The sequence below is a fragment of the Crocodylus siamensis genome, chromosome 12 (assembly GCF_052110815.1).
Source record: "Crocodylus siamensis isolate JL-2025a chromosome 12, ASM5211081v1, whole genome shotgun sequence".
In the NCBI taxonomy this organism is placed as follows: domain Eukaryota; kingdom Metazoa; phylum Chordata; order Crocodylia; family Crocodylidae; genus Crocodylus; species Crocodylus siamensis.
In genome coordinates, this window is record NC_143406.1 from 2,552,266 (window position 1) to 2,572,703 (window position 20,438).

The window sequence follows — 20,438 nt, forward strand, 5'->3', positions numbered from 1 at the left end:
ACTAATTGCTGGAACAAACCCCTGGCACGGGAAGTATTGGATTTCCCATTTCTTGACATCTTCATACTGAAACAAGAAACATTTCTGGAGAAATGCTTAAGTGCAGCACAAGTCAGTGGTCTCTGCACAGTGGCAAGTGGATGAAATTCAACAGTCCTGAGTTATAGAAGGAGTTGGATGATCTAATGGTCCTTCTGGTCTTAAACTATCAGAAGAGTGACCCAATTTCTTTGTTCCTTTACATATAACCTTGTATTTGGCTCTTTGTATTGCTCAAGCCAGCAGGTTACATAAGACAATGCGAATACAGAAGTACCACTACCGAAATATGCAGAACAACAAATACACTTGTAATGATAATAGTCAGCTTGGAGAAAGGGATGGTGCATGTAATCAAAGACATGCATTCCTATCTCGCGGTAACAGTGTTCCTGGCTGGGAGCCTCAGCCCTGTCCCAAAAGCTGCTCCTGCCCCGTGGCCTATTGAAGTTACTAGGCACGTGAAGAACAAGTCGCCACTCAGAACTAAAAATGGCGCAAGCTTTCAAGAAAATAATCCTGATTTATTAGAGGCACACGCACAAACGCCACCACGGAGAAATGGAGGACTTGCAAGATCTCTTTGTATGCATGCACCTCTATCTGTTTCCGTTCAAAAATAGATCTCTCATTCAACAAAACGTCCGTTCAAATGACGGTGCTCTGCAGACGCATCAGTAGGGTCCTGGGGGAAGGATCGTCAGTGATACCGGTGCACAGATCCTGGCTTGGGGCAGGCTTGCTTCTGGCTTCTCGAGGAGCCTGGTAGAGGGGAACAACGACTTCCCACTGTGGAAGAGGGGAGGCAGGGTTTGGCCAGGATGGGCGAGGTAGCCCAGGGTGAGGGGCTGCATGGGGTCACTACAGTTCTAGCTGTTGTGATGAACAGAAGGCCAAAACATGGATGACGAGATGCCAGCAACACTATTCAGTATTTATAACCCCATCCTGGAGCGTGACAGCAGCTGGCTACACCTGGCGTCCAGAAAAGCTGGAAGCGGCACACCACATGCAGGTGGCACGCTGGTTTGTAAGCAGGTCCCACCATCTCCGTGTGCCCGGGCTCATGCTGACAGCAGCGAACATCCTGGAGCCCATCCCATGGAGGGCACGAGGCAGGAAGTCCCCCCGGGGGAAATACTAGCCCTGGCCCACGTGCCAGGTGCAGCGAGGACTTCTCCATACGAGGATGGCTCCGTGCCCACCGATGGGCACATCGCCCGGCTGTGGCCCTGAGCACCTGAGCGAGCCAAAGGGAACGGTCCCCGGGGCGACCGACCTCGCAGGAGGTACTGCCGGGTCCTACCGGCACAGCCACCGAAACACAGGAGCAGCAGCAAAGGGTGGCCCCAGGCAGGTCGTCTTCCAGCTTCCTTCTCTCCCTGCCAAGCCTCAGATGCCGGGGGCCCGGGTGGAGCTGTGGCTTCCTCCCAGCTGGCATCAAACTCCGCAAATGTGTAACAGGTCTCCTGAAGGGAGGGCAGCAGTTCTGCCGAGGGATTCCCCATGGGGGAAGATGACCTCTGCCACCCACGTCCATCCTCCGAGACGGACGCCTCTCGAGCGACCCCGGAGCTGAGCATCGTGGCGCCCGGCTGTGACCCGAGCTGAGGGGAGAAGAGAGCAGCGCGCAGCATGGAACAATAAATAAACCCACGTGTGTCCGGAGGCGCTGGAAAGGCCTTGCTGGACTCCCGGAGCTTCCCCCTTTCCTCCCGCGGCAGCAGGAGGGTGCAGCGAGCAGGGCCCACGCGGGCACGGGGCTATCTCACAGCGATGGACATCCGGGGGGTGGCGAGGAGCGGCTGGTCCAGGGGCGGCCACAGCGGCTGCTGCCGCAACTCCTCCTCCACCCTCTTGAACAGCTTTTTGGAGGCTTTCTTCCGCCGCAGCTTCCGCAGCCAGTTGAGCATGCCGTGGTCCAGGGCTGTCTGGAGGAGAAATGGGGCAGAAGAGCAGAGGATGGACTGGGGGGTCAGAGGCTTGGAAAGCACTGCAGGGGACCTAGGACCACTGCAGGGGGTGGGGGGCTATCAGGGCTCTTTGCCCCTGGGAGAAAGGGATGAATTCTGGCTGCTGAGATTGAGGTGGGGGCTTGGGTAGGAGCTATCAGAGGCGGAGCTGTAGCTCATGCTCACGACAAATCCCACCTCACCCCCTCAGCCACACACTAAGCTGGGCTGCAGAAGACTTTGCACCCAGCGCTCTTTGGGGCACAACATGCATCAATCCAGCAGGTACCCCGTGTCCTCACCGCCACCGGCGTGCCGGCCCCGGCTGCCCTCCTACCTCCAGTGTGAACGCCACGAAGAAGTTGAGCGTGGCCATGCCCACCAGAAGCAGCTTGAAGTTCATGTCGGTCATGCCCTTCAGCGTCAGCAGGGATTTCACGAACCCCAGCGGGTAAACGGTCACCCCAATCATCAGGCCGAAGAGGAAGACGAGGGCAAGCAGGAACGGGACTGGGTGACGGGAGAGGTGTCACCAGGAGGCGGGAGCCCCACCGCGATGCCCGGGGGAGAGCGGGCCCCGTGCTTCCATGCACGAGGGGCTGGCGACAGGCCTCGCAGCTTTGCTAGCCCACGCAGACACCCCTGCCCTGTCCTCACCGTTGGTGTAGAGCGGCTTCCTGAAGGGGTATCCCTTGGACATGGCCACGGCGAGGGTCAGGTACTGGAAGCCCGAGATGCAGAAGACGACCGTGTTCTCGTAGTTGGGCAGGTTCTGCGGGGCCGTCACCGTGCTGTTCAGCGGGACGTACCTGGGAGCGGGCACGGGGAAGCCAGGGCTCAGATCCCCCAAACCCTCATGCTTCAGGGCAGCAGAGAGGGGTCAGGAAGCAACAACTTCTGGCAGGCAAATTGCTCCCTAACAACTATCCCTCCAGGCCAGGCAGCTGCTTACCAGGTCTGGGAGACAGCGATGAAGTAGCTCACGACTTGCACGATGATGAGTATGGCTGTCTGGAGCAGGAGGCTGCCCAGCACGAGGATGCTGATCAGTGACCCTTGGGGACGCCGCGTGCCCAGCTCCTGTGCCGGGCCGGTCTTACCCATCAGCACGGCCACGGTCGTCGTGATGACCAGGTCGAAGAAGAGGAACTGCAAGTCGCTCAGGTTGGTGTTGATCTGGGGGCGAGAGGCAACGTGGGAGACGCTGAACGAGGCTCAGGGGAATGGGTGGGAGATGGGGGCACAGCCTTTCACTGCTAGCTCGCCAGTTCAAATCTGGAAGTCACCCGGCACAACGGGGAGAAGTGTCCCAGGTTCAAACGGCCTTGAGAAGTCCCCAGGCAACAGATCCCCAGCTTCTCTCTGATCAGTCAGAGCGCATCGACCCTGCCTGCCGGGCCGTGGGGGCACAAGTCTGCAGGCAAAGGGCTTGTTCGAAGCTGCACTCCCAGGAAAACCACCTTTCCCCAGGCTGCAGCAGCTGCAGGACAGCGGGAAGCCAGAGGAATTTGAACTGGGCGGGGGGGAAACGACTGCAGCGACTCCCTGCCCGGACCCCTTCTCCTCTGAGCCACGATCCCCCGTACCGGAAACACTCACCGTGTAGAGCAGCAGCACTGACACAAACTGCACCAGGCTGTACAGGGCCATGTACTTAAAGACCCCAAAGGACGTGACCAGAGAGCACCTGCCTTCCCTGAAAGGTGGGATAAGACAGAGACTTTACACACCGATGGCCCGTAGACACCAGCGAGGCGTCCCTGCGCGGGCTGGCAGCTGGGACCTGAAAGGGCTCCGCCGTCCTGGGGGGGCACTGGGGTTGTGGGTGCGGGACATGCCTCGCTGGGCAGCACAGGAGCTCCAGTTCAGCGACCACCTTCAAGGTGGGAGCGTGGAGAAGGGGGCACTTGTTCAGCTCACGAGCATCTCTGTCGACTGCAACCCGGCTCTGGGCACAAGGCCTGATGCCGAGGGGCCACGGCCGGGCCATGGGACCACCAGAGATACTTCTTCTTAGCATTTTGCTGTGCTGTTGAGCAGGACGGTCAGGGTGGCCTTGACCCCCGGCTTGCCTACATCATGGGGCTGCTGCCACCACGCCCGTGCTATGGTGACCCAAGGGGGTTTTCTGCTGCCTTCACTTCTCCAGGGCACAAAAGCCAAATCAGCAGGAGCTGGAACAGCTGCACCCATGGACGGCGGGGCCGGGGGGCTGTCACTCAAGCTGTGCCATCGTTTTACACCCCGAGATGACGCTGCTGAGCCAGCCAACCTCTGCCCTGTGGCCCAAGGCTAAGGAAGGACAGTGGCACAGAAGAAGCGCGAAAGCCCAAGAGCCGCTTGGGACCCCGTGCGCTTCGGGACGGACAGCACCCTGCACGCCAAGCTTCAACGGGGAGAAGAGCGAGATCCGTGGGAGCCTAGAGACCGCTGCCACCAGAGCGCAGGCGCCGAGACCCACAGATGGCAGGTGCCACATAAGCCAGGGGTCTTCTTTGCTAGCCCCCTGCCAATCCATCCCCACACGTGCCAGTTTGGGATCGCCCCCGCCACCCCAGCCCAGCCCAGCAAGCACAGAAGACTGAGCTCACCGTATGACCAGGGGCACGCATTCGATGTTGGGAATTCGGGAGGTGAATGGCGACGCCACGGAGGCCTCCGCCTCAGAGAGCGAGATCCCCACGTCAGCGGCCTTCAGCGCCCCGCAGTCGTTGGCACCGTCTCCACACATCCCCACACAGTAGCTGCAGCAAAGAGACCTCTGTGGACTCCCAGCATAAGCCGAGGGGATCCCCAGCCCCCTCTCCTGCCTGTACTGCCCCAGGAAGAGGAGCTCTCTGGACCAGCAAGTTGGAAAACATCAGTATTTGGCGCACACAGTGCTTGACAGCATCTCCATCCAGGATACCAGCGTCCATCCCCTGGCTGCCCTAATCGTGGCACCATTTGCAGAGAGGTGAGAAATGGAGAAACCTTCAGCAAAGAAATCACTGGGAAGATGCCTCTCCCTGGCTGAGGGAGGGCAGGGCAAAGTGACTGCCTTTGCTGCTATCAGCAGCCATGGACCCATTGGAAACGGGGGAGGCATCTGGCAGGGAAGGCTTGTGTAGACAAACCCTTGCCACAGTTTGGGGGTTTTGACCTTTGGAGCAAAGATCAAGATGACGGCCTCCCCAGAGCTTCGGGAAGTGCGGTCCCAAGCATAGCCGGAGGCCTCAAAGTTTGCCTCCAGCTTTTGAAGAAGTCCCTAAATGCTGAGGTGCTCAGAGTCCCTTAGAGCTTATCCAAGGGGTTTCTTGAACCCGGTTAAAATCTCTGCTCTGCAAGTAAAAGCCATTTGTCTCTCTTTGCCCAGAGGCAGGAGAGATGGCCACGGGGTTGAATGTCAAATCTCTCAAACCCCAGCCCCTCAGGGGACTTCACATTGAACTTCACCGCTTGGACCCTTCTCTATGTGCTGGATGATCATCTGTGAACTGGGGATGAACTGGAGGCAGAGATAGCATCAGGCTTTGTATTGAGGACAGATTAGCTCCTGGCCCAGGGTGCTGCGGTGGATTGAATAGTACTGTCAGGGGGAAGGGATTTCAGGGTTGCACATGGCATAGGGGCATAAGAGCCTCCTGCCTTGGCTTCACAAAAGACCTCTTTGCAAGGAAACGCTGGGTCTTTGCCCCATCCCCTCCCCGCCCCCGGCCTTACTTTAGGTCTTGTAAGCAGCGAACCAGCTGAGTTTTTTGGTCTGGAGACATGCGAGCAAAGATTGTCGCCCGAACCAGGATCTGCAAGAGAAAGCAGCATCATGTCAGCCTGGCATCATGGCCTTGGAGGGGCAGAGGGCACCGGCGTGGCTACCTGGACAGCAACGAGCCAATGCCACAGCGTGCTAGCCCACAGCTCCCTGGCACATGGGGGGGAAGCTGCTGCCCAAGAGAGGGGCCACACTCCCAGCTACATGGCCAGTGGATAAGGTGGGGCCAGAGGGAAGGACTCACCTTTGGCAGCAGGTCAGGGAAGTGTTCGCAGACCACCGCGAAGGATTTCCCATTCAGCGCCAAGTGGCATGGCGGCTGCCTGAGGAGACAGCCCTCCTGCTGGTACAGGCCCTGCGAACCAAGCCCACCCATCCGCTGCTGAGCACACCAGCAACAAAGCTGCCGTCCCCGGGTGGGCCATCCAGGGGAGTGCTGGCAGCATCCCCTGCCCTGGTTTCTAGTCATCGCCACCACCCCCTGCTGCATCTCCAGACCCTGTGGCCTGGATGGCACGGCCCCATGTGCTGGGGAATGGGGTCACTCCACTGCCAGATGTGGAATGACCCCATGGACTGACCTGGGTGCTGATAGCACGCTGAAGCTGGCCCACAGACTGTCCCTGCCTATGGGATCTGGCCTCACGGACTCACCCTGTGCCCCTCTCCTGGCTTTTGGGGCTGGAAGTTCAAGCACCACTGGTCTAGACCTGACCGGTCCAGGCCCTATTCCCAGTACCAGTGCCCTGGCTCCAGCCTGAGCTTCTGCTGCCAACAGCACCAGGGTCACCCCCATGGATGTGAGGCCAGAGGCGGCCGTGCCCTGCACCTCGGGACACTGGATGTCCATCTCTCCCGGGACACCCAGGTGTGAGAGCTCCTCATGGCAACTGCTTCCCAAGCTGGCTGCAACATCTCATGGGAAAGAGGAACCCCTCGCCCGGCTGCTGTCCCGCCTGGCCTCACCTCTGCCAGCTCCTGCCCCTGGGCTTGCTCGGCTAGACTGAACTTGAGGGCGGCGGGGCTGTCGCGGTCGGGAGGAGAGGCGTTCACAAAGACCATCCGCTCCTTAGGCTCCACCATCCGGCAGCTCTTGGCTACATTCACCGCCGTCAGCATGTTGTCCCCTGCCAACGAGAAGCGGGCGGCCAGTGAGGATGGTGGACTATGGCTTTCAGAAGCCAGCACCGGGCTGGGGCCACCTCCACCACGGCAGCACCTGAATGACACGAGGGGACGTGGCCAACATCTCTCACAAGTGACTCATTCCCTCTCCCACATGGGATCATAGGAACGGAAACACCTCCGCTGGTTCCTGGACTGATTTGGGCAGATCCCTGCTGGAAATCCTCCTGGATGTGGGGTGTTTTGGTGCCTAGGGTCCCCAGGATAGCACGGGAATGGGATTTTGGTTTAGGGAGCGGTGCATTTTGGCACGGGGAGGGAGTGAATCTGTTCTTTACGGTCCCCCATTTTTGGCTGATAGATGCAGTTTTAATACTGGGAGGAGACAGCTCTATAATCCCTTGTTCTGCACCTCAGCAACTGGCTGCCTCCCTGACCCCCACCCAAGATCGGCCATCACATCCACAAAACTCCAGCTAATAAAATGTGCTGGTTGGGGGTTTTCACTAAAACACCCAGTGGTGAAACAGCTGACATGCGTGCGGCCATCATTAGGGTTTACAGTCAACACCCCAAGATGAACAGGACGCTGTTCCAGGCTCGAGGTGGGCACCAAGATACCGGCTCTTGTTTTAAACGAAGGCTGGACTTAATGCTGCTGCTACAGCAAGGGTCAATAATGCAAGGTTTTGACAGCAGAATCCACTTCCTGTGGGCTCTTCCCCACCAAGGAAAACCCTTTTCAAGTCTTTTTGGTCCATCAGAAGGAAGCAACGGGGGCACGTGACCAGTTTTCCTTATGGGCCCATTCCTTCAGCATTTGTAAAGGGCAAAGAGCTCTGGGGAGCCTGCTCATTATCAGGGACAATAAATAATGCTGGGTCCCTCCTGCCCCACTGAGCCCGGTCCTTACCCGTCACCATCACGGGGCGGAGGCTGGCTTTCCTGAGCAGGTGGATCACGGGAGCGGTCTCTGCCTTGAGCACGTTCTTCATCACTAGGAAGCCGAGGAGGGTCAATCCGCTCTCTACAGAGTCCCTGTTAGGACACAGCAGGGCTGTGATTTGGATATGGGAGTGAATGAACTTATGCAATAACCCTGGGCAGCAGCAACACTGTCCTGATTTAGGTGTTTGACCCCTTTATAACCCTTAATCCTTGTATAACCATATCCCTAAAAGCCATGCTCATTTTCACTGCATTTCAGGGCCAGAAGGGACCATTCACCTCCTGCGCGACCCAGGCCATAAAGGCTTCCTTGCATTCAGCCCTGACTCACTGGGTGCAAGCAAGAAAGGAGGGAGGAAGATCTCAGAGGAGAGGATGGAGCCGGGTCTCCAGCAGGCTCACGCACCTCGTCAGCTGCTGGGCGTCCTCAAAGGTTTTGACTGGAGGGAGAGGTTTGTAGGCGAGTGCCAGGACCCGGAAGCCATCAGCTGTGTAGTGTCGTAGCATCTGGGAGAAATCCCCCGGGACTGCGGAAAGACAGGGATCAATCAGTCCAGAAAGGACGGACGTAGCTGAGAGCAGACCCTGGGGACCAGCAGGCACAATGGCTTTCAGCAGGTCTTTAACTCAGGTTGGCTAAGACAAGGTCCCTTGGCTTGGCGAATTCGGGTTAGAAGAGCCGGTTTGGCTCAATTTAACCCCAGGTTCTTGACCCTGAACTGATCACCAAACTTAAAACCCAGCTGCCCGATCTGCATGGCTACTACACTTCCAAAGTGGATTAGGCCCATTTTAATTTGACTCTCAGATCAGAGAGCATGCAGCGGATGCTCGTCAGGAGCAGGTCCCTGCGGGGACAAGCCTGCCACTCCAGCGTGAGCAGCTGGGCATTATTTTTAGAAGAACACGAATAAAACCCCAGACTCTACGAACACCCGGCATTCCCGACGGGTCCACGCCAGTACGAGTGACCAGTGGGCTTGAACCGCCGGCAGATGGGTCCTTCCTGCGCCTGCTCCACGAGCTCCGGATCACTGGTCTCCTCTCTTGGAGGGCAAAGGGAATCGTGGTCAGCTGATCTGGGCAAGCGGAGGGAGGCACAGTTACCCGTTTCCTTGTTGCAGAGGCTGGCCACCATCTCCGGAGCCCCTTTGGCATAGGCCTCAGCGGGAGCATCTCCAGGCAGCTTCACCACCACGCTCATCCGTTGCAGGGAGGAGGAGAAGGGGAAGCGACGGAGGATCCCGACTGGCACCTGGTGCTTCTGGGGAGGGAAAGGAAGGCACTGACAGGCTTGGGGATGCTGAAGAGGGCCACAGGCCACATCAGCCTGTGGTGGTGGCACAGCCGGCCACACCAGCAGCCCACACCCAGTGTCAGGGACTTCCTCCACTTCCAGGGTGATCGGAAATGGCCTAGTCAAGAGGGCGCTACCCACCCTATCGAGGGTGCAGGTTACCCTGATAAGTACCCTGACGGTGCTGAGATCGGTGCACGCACTGCTACAGCAACCTGACTTCACCAGTGCCATGCCACACCGATGGGGGTACCTGGATGTTTTCCGGATTGAGATGTAGGTCCTTGTTTTAGTCTCAACTATGGGATTAACTCCCTTCTCCTTCCACCCCCCACGCACCCAGAGACCAGAGACTGCCCGCCTTGTACCAGCTCACCACGGGCTCACCGTGCCATGGGGCTGCTCCTCCACAGGCGGGGGCTTCATTGCTGCTAGGACCTTCGTCCCAAACTGCTGGATGGCGTGCAGGTCAGCCTCTTCCCCTTCTGCCTTCTCCAGGATCTGAAACCAAGGGAGGGGGGTCAGAAAGCACAGCTCAGAGCCTGTTCCCCTCCCCGCAGCTAACATGGCAGCACCGCACCCTACCAAGCCATCAGACAAAACAAGGGGCTGCTCTTCACGGCTCGGCCGCAGCTTGTAGTTTTGCTGCCAGCTCCAGCACATGCCTGGACAGTCCTGTCCTCTTCAGGGCATCAGGTCACCTCCCTTCAGGGGCTGCCATAGCACTGTTATACCCTGCCCCACCTCCATTTACACATAGGAAAGGGTTCAATCAGTAGATTGAAAACTAGAGTGATTCTGGGTATTTTCTAGACCTCCCATCCAGGGACGCCCACGTTGGTGAGCAGTGAAGCTGTCCCGCGTGGCTGCTGCCTGAGACTAACTTTCAGAGCAAGCCTTGCCTTCTTAGCTATTTCTAGTACTACAGCTCCAGCAGCTCATGCATCTCTGAGCCTCGCCCCATTCACGACTGCGTGCTCGCCGCATGTTTTCACACCCGGAGAACAAAGAGGCGAAGCCCTCTCGGCTAGAAACCAAGCAGGCTGCACACCCATCTACATCCGGCCAACTCCACCTCTCTGGCTCAGCCCAAACCCAGACAGTCCCCAGCCATCGCGCTGGACAGTGAGGTTCAGCGTTTATCTACAGGAAAGTTGGGGTCTCTCTGCAGAGCCCGACAAACCCCCAGGTTCAGTGCCACAGGGTCGCTGCCCCATCCTTTGGTGGGAAGCAGGCTGCACTGCAGAGGTGTAAAGCAGGAGGAAATGGGTGAAGTGAGAGCCACAGGCCTCTGAAGAGGGCACAGAAGGACGGAGACACTTTCTCCTCCTTCCTAAACCACCCCTGAAGGGTACAGGCCTACACATGCTTCTGTGTGGACCCAAGGCAGCCCGAAGTCAGGCCGTCTCCTCTCACCCAGCCAGTAGACTCCATCATCTTCAGGTCCACCGGGTCTCCAATGGGCTGCTCCCTCAGCAGAGACACAGAGTGGCAGGTCGACAGGGAGTACAGCAACGGGCCGCCGGGCAGGCAGCGGGGCTCTTGGATGAGAGGGAGGAAGTAGCTGTTCTCCAGGGGAACGACACCCCAGACATCCAAGCCATCCTCCGTGAGGGTCCCTGTCTGTGGCGGAGGCAAGGGAAGGTGGAATCAAAACCAAGCCCACCCCAGTCACTGACCTGGATGCCACGAGGCAACAAAGCCCCTCTGGGACTCACCTTGTCGAAGCAGACCAGGTGGATCTTGCCACACAGGTTGATCCGGGGCGGGCTGACGCAGAAGATGCCGTGCTTCTTCAGCCGGTTCTGCGCGTAGATGGTGCCCACAGTCATTGCGGCGGGAAGCGCCGGGGGCACGATGACAGTGATGAGGTCCAGGGCACGGATGATGATTTGCCCGAGGGCAACCTGTTCACGTCAGGCAGCCGGGAGCGGGAAGACAGGGAAAGAGAGAGCAGCTTGCATGGGATGAGGGGGCTCCGCAGTACAGCACCTGGCTCCAGGGGAGATGGACCAGCAAGTGCAGCTGCCCACAGCGCATCACATGCTTGTACTCAATAAAGCCAAAACACAGGCTCCCCAGGGCATCTTAGCTTGCAGCCTGCATCATGGTTTGCTGAGAGCGACCAGCCAGCTTCCAGCCCTCCCCAAACCAATTTCTCTTAGCCCTAAAGAGATGCCACAGTGGCATGGAGCTGGAGGCTGGATCTCTGCTGGCTTATACACGGGGGTGAGCTTTGCAGCAGGGCTTTTGTCTGTGTTGCACAGGAGGTGGCTTGCACAGCCTGGCTGGCTCCTGCAGCACTGGGTGTTTCAGAAATCTGGAGGTATGGACTACAGCCATGTCAGCTATGGACTGTCATAGGGCTAAGTCCTGTCTCCACATCAAAGTCAGCTCCCAAATGCAGGCAGGGAGCAGAAAGGAGAGCAGCAGAAGCATAAAACTTCCCGAAGCACCAGCAACTCACCTTGTTTTTAATCAAAATCAAGATGCTGTATATGGTCCCAATAAGAGCTGCAAGAGAGAGGGGAAGGGATGCATCCATTAACAACAGCCTCGCATTCATGCATCGGTGCCAATAAGGCTTCCCGCTTTCAGACTTACCCAGAACAGCGAGGAAGAGAACAAACTTCATAGCATCCTTGTAGAACTTGAAACTCAGGGGCTTGGGATAGAGGATGGAGCTGATCAGGTCCCCTTTCGCTGTGCAGAAGCCTGGGGAAGACAAGGGGCAGGGGCTTATCGTGGAGGCTGCTGGCATGGTGGCTCCTAAAACATCATGCATGGCTCATTTTTCCCAAGCACCTGAATTCTTATCTGCTGGGAAAAAATGAAACCGGGGCACTTCAAGATGACTAGTACTGTAGGTGTCTTGTGGTTCCCCCTTTCTCCTAGTGGTGTCAGGGCAGTGGGCCACACTGGAAAGATGTCACACGGTGCGGGGTTAGTGCCTACACCTCCATGTACACCCCCCCCGGTCCTATGTTTAATTCATAATTCCCATCTCTGCACGTGCTGGCTTGAGACCCGCTAGAGCTGAACTACACAACAATACTGAGACTATGACCAAGATTGCTTTCTGGGAAAGGGATCACCTGTCTGAGTATGTGTGTGCGCACACATGCATGTGTGTACCTATAGGTATGCAACCAGAACTGCTAGTAATCCTACCACGAGCCATTTAAAGCCTGCCCACAATGCCTCAGCTCCTAAGACTAGAAGTGAGCCTAACTTTCTCCAACACCAGCCTTCCTTGCTTAAAATGCCACCTATCCATTCAGACAGGCTGATTTTTCTCCCTTCAGCGGGCCCTTGATGTTCTCCAGTTGTGGTCTTTTGGGGTGGGGAACCCCTTACCGGTACCTGTGGAGCCCCTCTGCGATTCTCCTTGCCTGGATGCCACAAACCAGAACAGGCTCGTTTGCAGCATCCAAGGGCGAGGACAGAAGATGGCTCCTGGCCATCAGAGCACAGAGATACTAAAACAGCCTCCCAGCAGGAGCTGGGAGGGGAAACCTAACCAGGCTGAAAATGGAGCTTGATGAAATTATGAACTAGCTTCTGTAACGTAGCTGCCTGCTGGTGGGGACCCGGATCCGACGTCCCGGGAGGTCCTTGCATGCTGTAGGCGCTGTTTGGGCAGTGTGATTGTTGGGTGGTGGGGTGAGCACAGCTGGGACAGCCCGTGGCTTGGTGCTTACCCGTGCGGGTCACTACAGCCAGGACGTCCTGGCCCACGTAGGACTTGGCTTGAAGCACCTGCGTCCCACAGAACAGCGTGTGCCGTTTGTGCTCTTCGGGGGAGTAGATCAGGTTGATGGCTTGAGGCCCATCCGGTAAAGGGGTCTTCATCACTGGGACACTCTCCCCTGCAGAAAACACCCAGATGGTGATAAAGGCCATGAAGAGAGACTCATCCCAACATGGCAACCAGAGCTTCTCCACTGCCCTTGCGTGCATGGCACGGAGAACTGGGATCTTCCGGATCTGCTGCCCGCCCGACCAGAATCTCAGCACCTGCCCTCTTCACAAGCTCCCTGCCCCTGGCTGCAGGGATGCAGCCTTCTGGTCCAGAGACATGGGTGTGCCTTCCCCTGCACTGCAATGCCCTGTGGCACTCACCCGTCAGCATGCTCTCGTTGACCATGCACTCGCCAGTGAGCAGCGCGGCATCGCAGGGGATGAGAAACCCATCGCAGGGGAGACTAATGCAGTCGCCAGGCACCAGGTCCTCCGAGCTCACCATCGCTTCCCCTGCAAGAACAAGCGTGGCGCCATCAGGACCCCCTCAGTGCAGCCCTCATCACCACGGAGTTAAATGCCGCAGGTCCCTTTCACTAAAACACAAGACTTCAATGTCAGCTCATCCGGGGGTTCAAATCCCACCGAATGCGGGACTTTCCCTTGGGAGATCCCCGCTGTTGGCAGGGCAAAGGCGAGAGCGGCTGTTACAAGGACAGGGCAGCTTCACCCACAAGGCCTCTACCCACCATGAAGGCCCCGATCCTGGGCTTGGATCCTCATGAAGCCCCTGCAGTTCAACAAGGCCCTGGACTCAATGGCTCAGGATGCCCCAATCCCATGTCCCCACGAGAGCAGGGGTGCCTGGACCCGACCACAGGCCCAGCTCTTCTAGCACCAGCATCTCCCAAACAAATGATATGTTCTGGAAGGGCACCTATCTGCACGTGGGCAAGGGATGCGCCTGCCCCCCTCCCCCCCTAAGGGGAAGTGTACCAGCATCCCAAGAGCCACGTTGCTTAGGAAGAAAGCCCTCCACGACCCGGCCTCCAACTTTCCCCTGCTGCCCTTTAATCAGTGGAACTTAATTACCGAATTAAAAGTCCATGGTTAAAGGCAAATCCCTACAAAAGGCTTTGCTTTGCCTGGGATCAAGGCTTAAATTGGAGCTAGCTGTAATTACCGCTTGAACGGCTTCCAATTACGTGCTGGGGCGCATTGAATCTGAGCGCTCGGAGGGTTTGTGCCATTATGGTGGATAACATTAAGCACCTGGCTGGTAGATGCATGCACAGCGGGAGGCGCTACCCCATGCGGGGGAGAGAGCAAACCCTCAATCGCTGCCAGTGAATCAAGAACCTTTCAGAGATCAGATCTAAAGAGACAAGCCAGTGGGGGAGAGGGGGGCGAAATCCCTTCTGTAAATCCCATGTCATTTTTAACCTTTTAACTCTAATCCGGTGATTGCAGGGTGGTGGACCCCAGGCAAACAGCCGCTAAAATGGAGGGGAGGGCAGCCTTTTACCTACTGAGCACATTTAAGTTTAACTAATAGGGGGGCTTATAAGAGCTCTGGGGCAAGGCTGCAGCCTGATGGAGAAGACTGAACATGCACCTGAGGTTTCTACAGCACTAGGTACATTGTGCCTTCAAAAAAGGGGGGCCTAAACTATCTGCCTGAGTCCCACGTGAAGATGCTCCGTTAGGGGCAGGGGTGGGACGTTCCTGGCTCTGCCACCGATTTGCTTGGCAGCTCTGGGCACATCACTTCACCTGTTTTTTATATGGGAGACAGGGCTGCCCTCCTTCATATGGTGCTGCAACAGCAACTGAAAGACCCTGCGAGACCTTCCCCCCCATCAACCTCTGCTCATTTGCTTAAGGGCTGATCAGCAAGACACACAAGAGCCCCTGCCTTGGCAGCGGGCACAGCAGGGCTGCAGTCTCTGCCCAGCACTCACCTCCGCTGGGGCGGTGGACTCTCACGCTGATCGTCATCTTCACCATGTTCTGCAGGGTCTTGCTTTGCTGCAAGCAGGCAGACGGGTGGATAAACCAGCAAGCAAGGAAGGGCTTTAAAAGGCACTGGCTTAAGATTGAACTTCCTAAGGTGGTTCCTGGATTTTAAGGCTGGAACAAGCCATGCCAGTCCCCTCGGTGGACCTCCTGCATCATGTGAGCTGGGAGCCCCAGGGTCCTGCCCCAAAACCAGCGCTTCTGGGAGAGCAGGGCTTTGAGAAGGACATGCAGCCCTGGCAGATACCCCAAGCAATGGAGAAATCATTAGAAAGGTAGGGCTGGAAGGGGTCTCAAGAAGTCATCTAGTCCAGCCTCCTGTCTGAGGCAGGAAAGGTCTTGTGTCCCACATGAGGATCCAACCTGCGACCTTGGCAGAAGCTACTGAAGAGCTGGGTCAGCCATTACTCCTTCCTCTTTTCCATGCCCACCCCCACCCCCACACACTCTCCCTCCCCTCCCCATATACTCATACATCCCCCCTCCCTTCCCCTTCACAAAAGGGATGGAGGATACCTGTAGGATCCACCCACCCTCTGCCTGCCAGTCCTGGCTATTTTGCAGGCAGATCAGGGGACTGGTGAATCCAGGCTGCTTCTCCCACCCCCTTGCTCCACTGGGCTACAGTTAGAAATGCAAGAATTTCACTTGATGCCATGCCAATAGCTCCTGGTCCCCACGCCGGTGTGCATAAACCACTTGGAAAAACGCCTGCCACGTGCAAAGACTCGGACACCAGCCTGCCCCTTGCAAACAGGACACGGAGGGATGGAGGCTGCTTCTTGAGAGCCCGCAACACCAGGACCAGCCTGCTCTTCCCAGCTGCAGATCTGGAGCGTCAGATTGGGAGGCCTTCCAGATTTTACACATCCCCCCTGCACAGCCCTGCACCCACCTTTCGGGTCTCATAGAGAGAAAGCCCAATGGAGATGGCAGAGATGATGAATATGCAGGCAGCATAGTAGTAATACGTGTCAGAGATCCACAGCACGATACTGAAAATCTGGAAGATGTAGAAGGGATTCAGCACCTGGGGGGCAGGGAAAAGACAGGTGTCATTGAGGACATTGCTCATTCACTGGTGCCTGAGACTTGCAGGGGTGGTGGGAAAGCCAGAGAGGTCCTCTTAGCCCCTGGCTCATCGGTGCAGAGCTCTTTCCCCATCTCCTGCCACTTGCTGGAGGAGCTCCAGATGCTGCAGCCCTTGCCTATACTGTGCCCAGCTCTGCCCTCCATCACCCACCCGCCTTGGATCTAACCTCTCCCCCTTGCCCTATCCTCCCACAACCACCGGGTTTGTCCCAGCTGCCTCGGCTGAAGGCTGCTGCTTCTTGCTGCGCTGATCTCGGGGGAGGAAACAGCTGGGACATGACTCCATATTGCTAAAGCAATGGACACACATCCCAGTCTCAGACCTATTTCAATTGTATCAGCCCTATCAACGGCTCAATGGCCCAGGCCCCGGATGCTGAAGATACTGGAGGGCCAATAGCTCGTCCTTCTGACAGTCACATTACTGTGACACTCAGCCTTCGCATGAGTGCTGCACTTCACGGCCCCACCTGAGATCTGGTATGCTAGGTGTGCTACAAGGGTGCGATGAAGAACAGCGTTGATAAGCTCTTTGGAGCCAAGCCAAGGCATGCAGAAGGGAGGAGGGACCAAAGGGAGGTCTCTTGCCCCACGTCACACAATAGCAGGGCTGAGAAGAGACTCAAAGTCACGTCTCCTGTTGCCTCCGAGGTCCCTCTTCCTGGGCACACACTTAGCAGGGCTTGAAGCCCCGCCCGGTTCTTCCAGACTTAGCCGAGCCCTGTTCTTGCCAAGTCTGGAGAGGCAGGAGGGCAGCAGGTGGGCCACTTGGCAGAGCTGTACCTCGTCCACCAGCAGCCGGAGGTAGGATTTGACTGGCACGTTGATTAGGTTCGGCCCGTAGATCTTTCTCCTGAGCAGGAAACACAGCAGAAGCCAGAAGACCGAGGTAAGGATGCTGTGTTTCAGGCTTTCTTCTTGAACAGCCCGACGCAGCGCCCAGACCTCAGCAGGAGACTTGACAGGTAAAAGCAGGGCCCGGCATAGGCGCTGCCAGCCCAGAGCCCACCGGCTCCCTGAAGAGGCCTCAGCTGCTTCTATGCAAGTCCCCGAGCCAGCATGCACCTACTTTGTGCTGTGATCTTGCTGCGTGAGCCCAGCCTGGGAGAGACGGATGTCTGCGCAGGTCCAGCCCTCATCCAAGATGCTGAAAAACACACGCACAACAAAAACACATCCAGGTGAGCAACACTCTGGTTAGCATCTCAAGTGGCCTTCACCACAAAGGTACATTTATCCTTGTCCTTTCTGAAGCATCCAAATAATGCAGCGTGGTGTCATTGCACGCTGCTTATCAGTTATATGAAGGCTGTCTGAACTGTCAAGCCCCTTGCTATGAGATCTAATAGTCATGTATACAATACTGCATCATGTACCACTGTATGTACACACACACACACAGATGCAAATTCTTAATGGACTTCCACATGAGTGCAACACTGAAATAGTGTCCACTCACATCGAGCCATTGATGTGACCTAGTGGATGCGCAGGGAATTGGGGCTGAAGTTAATTGCTCAAGATGAGCAAGTTGTCCAGATTGCAAGATCAAATGTTAAGACGCCAGGAAATTCCAAGGGGAGAAGAACCCATCGGGGAGTCTCTGACTCACCTTGCTAACATCTATGCACGGCAGCAATCCTATGACACGATAACAAAACCCAGTGAAGGGTACAGCCATATGTTACAACAGCATCCACATCAAATGAGGCCAATAAGCAGTTATAATGCAGCTGTTTCTGCAGCCTGATTCTGCCGCAATACAAATGCAACAAAATCATTGCAATGTTCACCCTGCCTCATTCTGGGGCAGAACCAGAGCGATCCACCCTCTTGTACAGCTCCAGGATTAGGTGCAGGCCACAGTTACAGCCGAACAGCTGAGACACGCACCTCAGTGCCAGCTCTCTCCTCCCTTTGAAAGCAGATTAAAAAGTATGTTCATAGCTCAGTGTATGAGCAGGGATGTCGACAGCAATGTCCGGACCGCTCAGCCCACGTTCCCACACACAGTGCATCTCTAGCAAGACTGAACGGTTGAATTTCTGCTTCTGATCCTTCTGAGCCAGGCTAAGAGCTAAAAATAGATTAAAGCCCATCACTCCCCGCCGCTTTTCTCCCCATTTGCTTTGGATTGCCATCTCATCATGAGATATCCCATTTCAAATCACAAGGGCGAAGCTGCGATGGGCGCTGCCTCAGTCGCTCTGTCTGCAGTCAGCTTCTGGATACACCCTGCCCACAACACGGTGAGGGGAGAAAAAAAAAAAGTCTCCTGAAAGTTCACAGCCCAGAAAGCACAGCTCACAGGGCTTCCTCGAGGGAGGAGGCAAGTTGATCCGGCTTCCAAACTCCGGGTCTAGTGCCCCCCCGGGGCAGGAACAAAACAGAAGACTGCTTGGAGGCAGGCGGTTTCCAATGTCACGGCGTGGTCTTTGACGAGAAGCAGCCTGGCCCCTCCGGCCACAGGGGGCCAATCCCCCACACAACACAAGCTGGGGAACGCACCTGGTTATTCCCACCCGGCGCTTGAGAACTTCTCGTTCTTTAAAACAGGGCTGAGAAAAGCACCTTGTTGCTCAGCACATCCGGTCCCATTGGAGCCGACGGACACATGCACCCATCACCGGGTGGGAAACAGCTCCTCCGTGGACAACAGCCTTACCTGACCTTGCAGTAGGCCTGCTGCCTTTCCAGCCAGACGTAGCGCGACCCTTCGAAGAGGTAGTAGCGCAGGATGTTCTTCTAAGCACAGAGAGAGGCGCCAAGTCAGAGCAGGCCTGGGTCGGCCCGAAGCTCGGCAGCCCTTCGCGGAGGAGGAGGGTGCGCGGATCGCAAGGAGGGGACCCGGGTGGGAGCACAGGGCGAGAAGTTACCTCCTCCTTCTTGTGGAGCCGGATGGTGTCCCTGCCATCGTCCTCATCTGTCACGCCCACCGCGACACTGGCTCGCCCATCGTCGGGTCTCGTCCCAGGATGCTGCTCCACGCTGTTCGGGAAGGAAAACACAACACCGGTACGTCAGCAGCCCTGGCACTATCCCCAGATGCTGCCTTACCTAATGCCCTCTGGTATCCCATGGGGACCTGGAGAGCTTCAAAAGCTAATGCTACCTGTAACCCCATTCGGGCGCATCTCACGCCAACGGCACTTGCCTCAGATAGTTCATCGGAGGCCTTCTTCACCCCAGTGAAAACCCCATGGCTGAACTAGTGTAACCGGTAAGAGCACGTGCTCTTTCCCAGCTATGCACAGAGCGTCCCCAGAGCCATCACGGGGCTGGGGAGACCTTGCTGCTATGAAATTCTCTGAAGAGGCAGATTGTTAGGAAAAAAATTAAGGTTGCTTCTTCTCTAAAAAATTCAATATATAATAAACGGCAACCTCTTACCCACACCCCTTGACGCTCACTATAATTGAAAGATCAAGGGGGGAAAAAAAGATTTCTTTTCTTAGTTTACCTGGAGCTTTACCAGGTCCTCTTGCTACTTGTATGGATTTTTCATAGAGAAACAAAAGCATTTTCCAGAGCAGCAAATGTGATTGCCTGACAAAAGCTGGTGGATAGACGCAGGGGCTGCTCTAATATTTCCAGCTACTTCTGGACAGGTCCTGGCACAAAGGAGCCCATAACCTGGGCTCCTACCTATTCCCACCATCCAAGTCAGTGATAAATAACCTCTCGTTTTTAAAACTGGAAGGCTTTCACTGTGCCTCTTTAATATCCTAACACCCATGCTTTTACCCTCAGAGGAGGCAAACAGGTTTGCAGTTGCAAACGGGGTGTGCTGGAGTTAAGCATAGGACGGAAATCGCTGCCAGATCACAACTGAATTACTTCTGCAGCTAGTCAGAGCACGAGTCTCCCTCCCTCGCTAAAAAACAACTGTAAAATAGAGTTGGATTTACATGATGAAGTGCAGAGCCCAAGGGAGACCTAGTGACATTTAAATGTGGACACTCTGGTAGGAAGGTAAGATAAAATGAATCGCTATTGCCAGATAATTGATCATTTTGTAAAGGAATCGTAACCAAGTGTGGGGCATCTCTTGGCCGGGAAGTAGAAACAGGTGGGGAAATCCAAGCACCTCTTTACAGCACAGCTCCTTGTTCTCTGCAGGACAAACAGCTCCAACTCCAAAGCCCAGAGCAAAACTCAGGGCCTGGGAGGTGGAACCGAAGCCCCAGGGTTGGGAGTGATCGAGTGCTGCGCTTCTCCGCGCCTCCCAGTTTTATTGCATCGCCAAAGAAAGGGCAAAGCCCTCGACTGGAACGGATCCAGGATGGTGAAAAGGGGCGTGCAGAGGTGACAGAGGGCAAAGTTTGTGTGTTTAGCCCACTGTGCAAGCATCTATCAGCCCGCTGCACAAGCATCGGCTTGGGTGAGACTGGAGCTCCCCATGGTGAACTGCCAGCGAAGGGGGATGCACTCACTCCACTGCGCCCCTGTTGGGACCTTAGGCATCCCTTTCTCTCTT

General features: G+C 56.3%; 1 protein-coding gene across 9 annotated transcripts in view; it reads right to left on the minus strand.

The window, feature by feature from the left end:
* Positions 1–542: 542 nt before the first annotated feature.
* Positions 543–20,438, minus strand: part of ATP13A2 (ATPase cation transporting 13A2) — a 34,251-nt gene continuing 14,355 nt past the window's right edge. For 6 of the 9 annotated variants that reach the window (XM_090023561.1, XM_090023564.1, XM_090023563.1 and 3 more), the window contains 26 exons: positions 18,838–18,949; positions 18,627–18,706; positions 17,031–17,108; positions 16,745–16,814; positions 15,765–15,899; positions 14,815–14,881; positions 13,235–13,366; positions 12,814–12,981; positions 11,717–11,827; positions 11,580–11,626; positions 10,831–11,019; positions 10,529–10,735; positions 9,489–9,613; positions 9,254–9,365; positions 8,923–9,079; positions 8,222–8,342; positions 7,781–7,905; positions 6,709–6,869; positions 5,987–6,097; positions 5,694–5,773; positions 4,583–4,735; positions 3,591–3,687; positions 2,944–3,167; positions 2,649–2,800; positions 2,329–2,501; positions 543–1,970 (listed from right to left, as the gene is read on the minus strand). In XM_090023561.1, coding sequence (XP_089879687.1) covers positions 1,803–1,970; positions 2,329–2,501; positions 2,649–2,800; positions 2,944–3,167; positions 3,591–3,687; positions 4,583–4,735; positions 5,694–5,773; positions 5,987–6,097; positions 6,709–6,869; positions 7,781–7,905; positions 8,222–8,342; positions 8,923–9,079; positions 9,254–9,365; positions 9,489–9,613; positions 10,529–10,735; positions 10,831–11,019; positions 11,580–11,626; positions 11,717–11,827; positions 12,814–12,981; positions 13,235–13,366; positions 14,815–14,881; positions 15,765–15,899; positions 16,745–16,814; positions 17,031–17,108; positions 18,627–18,706; positions 18,838–18,949 — 3,355 coding nt within the window. In that variant the 3' untranslated portion in view covers positions 543–1,802. Of the gene's footprint in view, positions 1,971–2,328; positions 2,502–2,648; positions 2,801–2,943; positions 3,168–3,590; positions 3,688–4,582; positions 4,736–5,693; positions 5,774–5,986; positions 6,098–6,708; positions 6,870–7,780; positions 7,906–8,221; positions 8,343–8,922; positions 9,080–9,253; positions 9,366–9,488; positions 9,614–10,528; positions 10,736–10,830; positions 11,020–11,579; positions 11,627–11,716; positions 11,828–12,813; positions 12,982–13,234; positions 13,367–14,814; positions 14,882–15,764; positions 15,900–16,744; positions 16,815–17,030; positions 17,109–18,626; positions 18,707–18,837; positions 18,950–20,438 lie in introns of those variants that run through there. The other 3 variants (XM_090023559.1, XM_090023560.1, XM_090023566.1) reach the window with 3 other exon arrangements.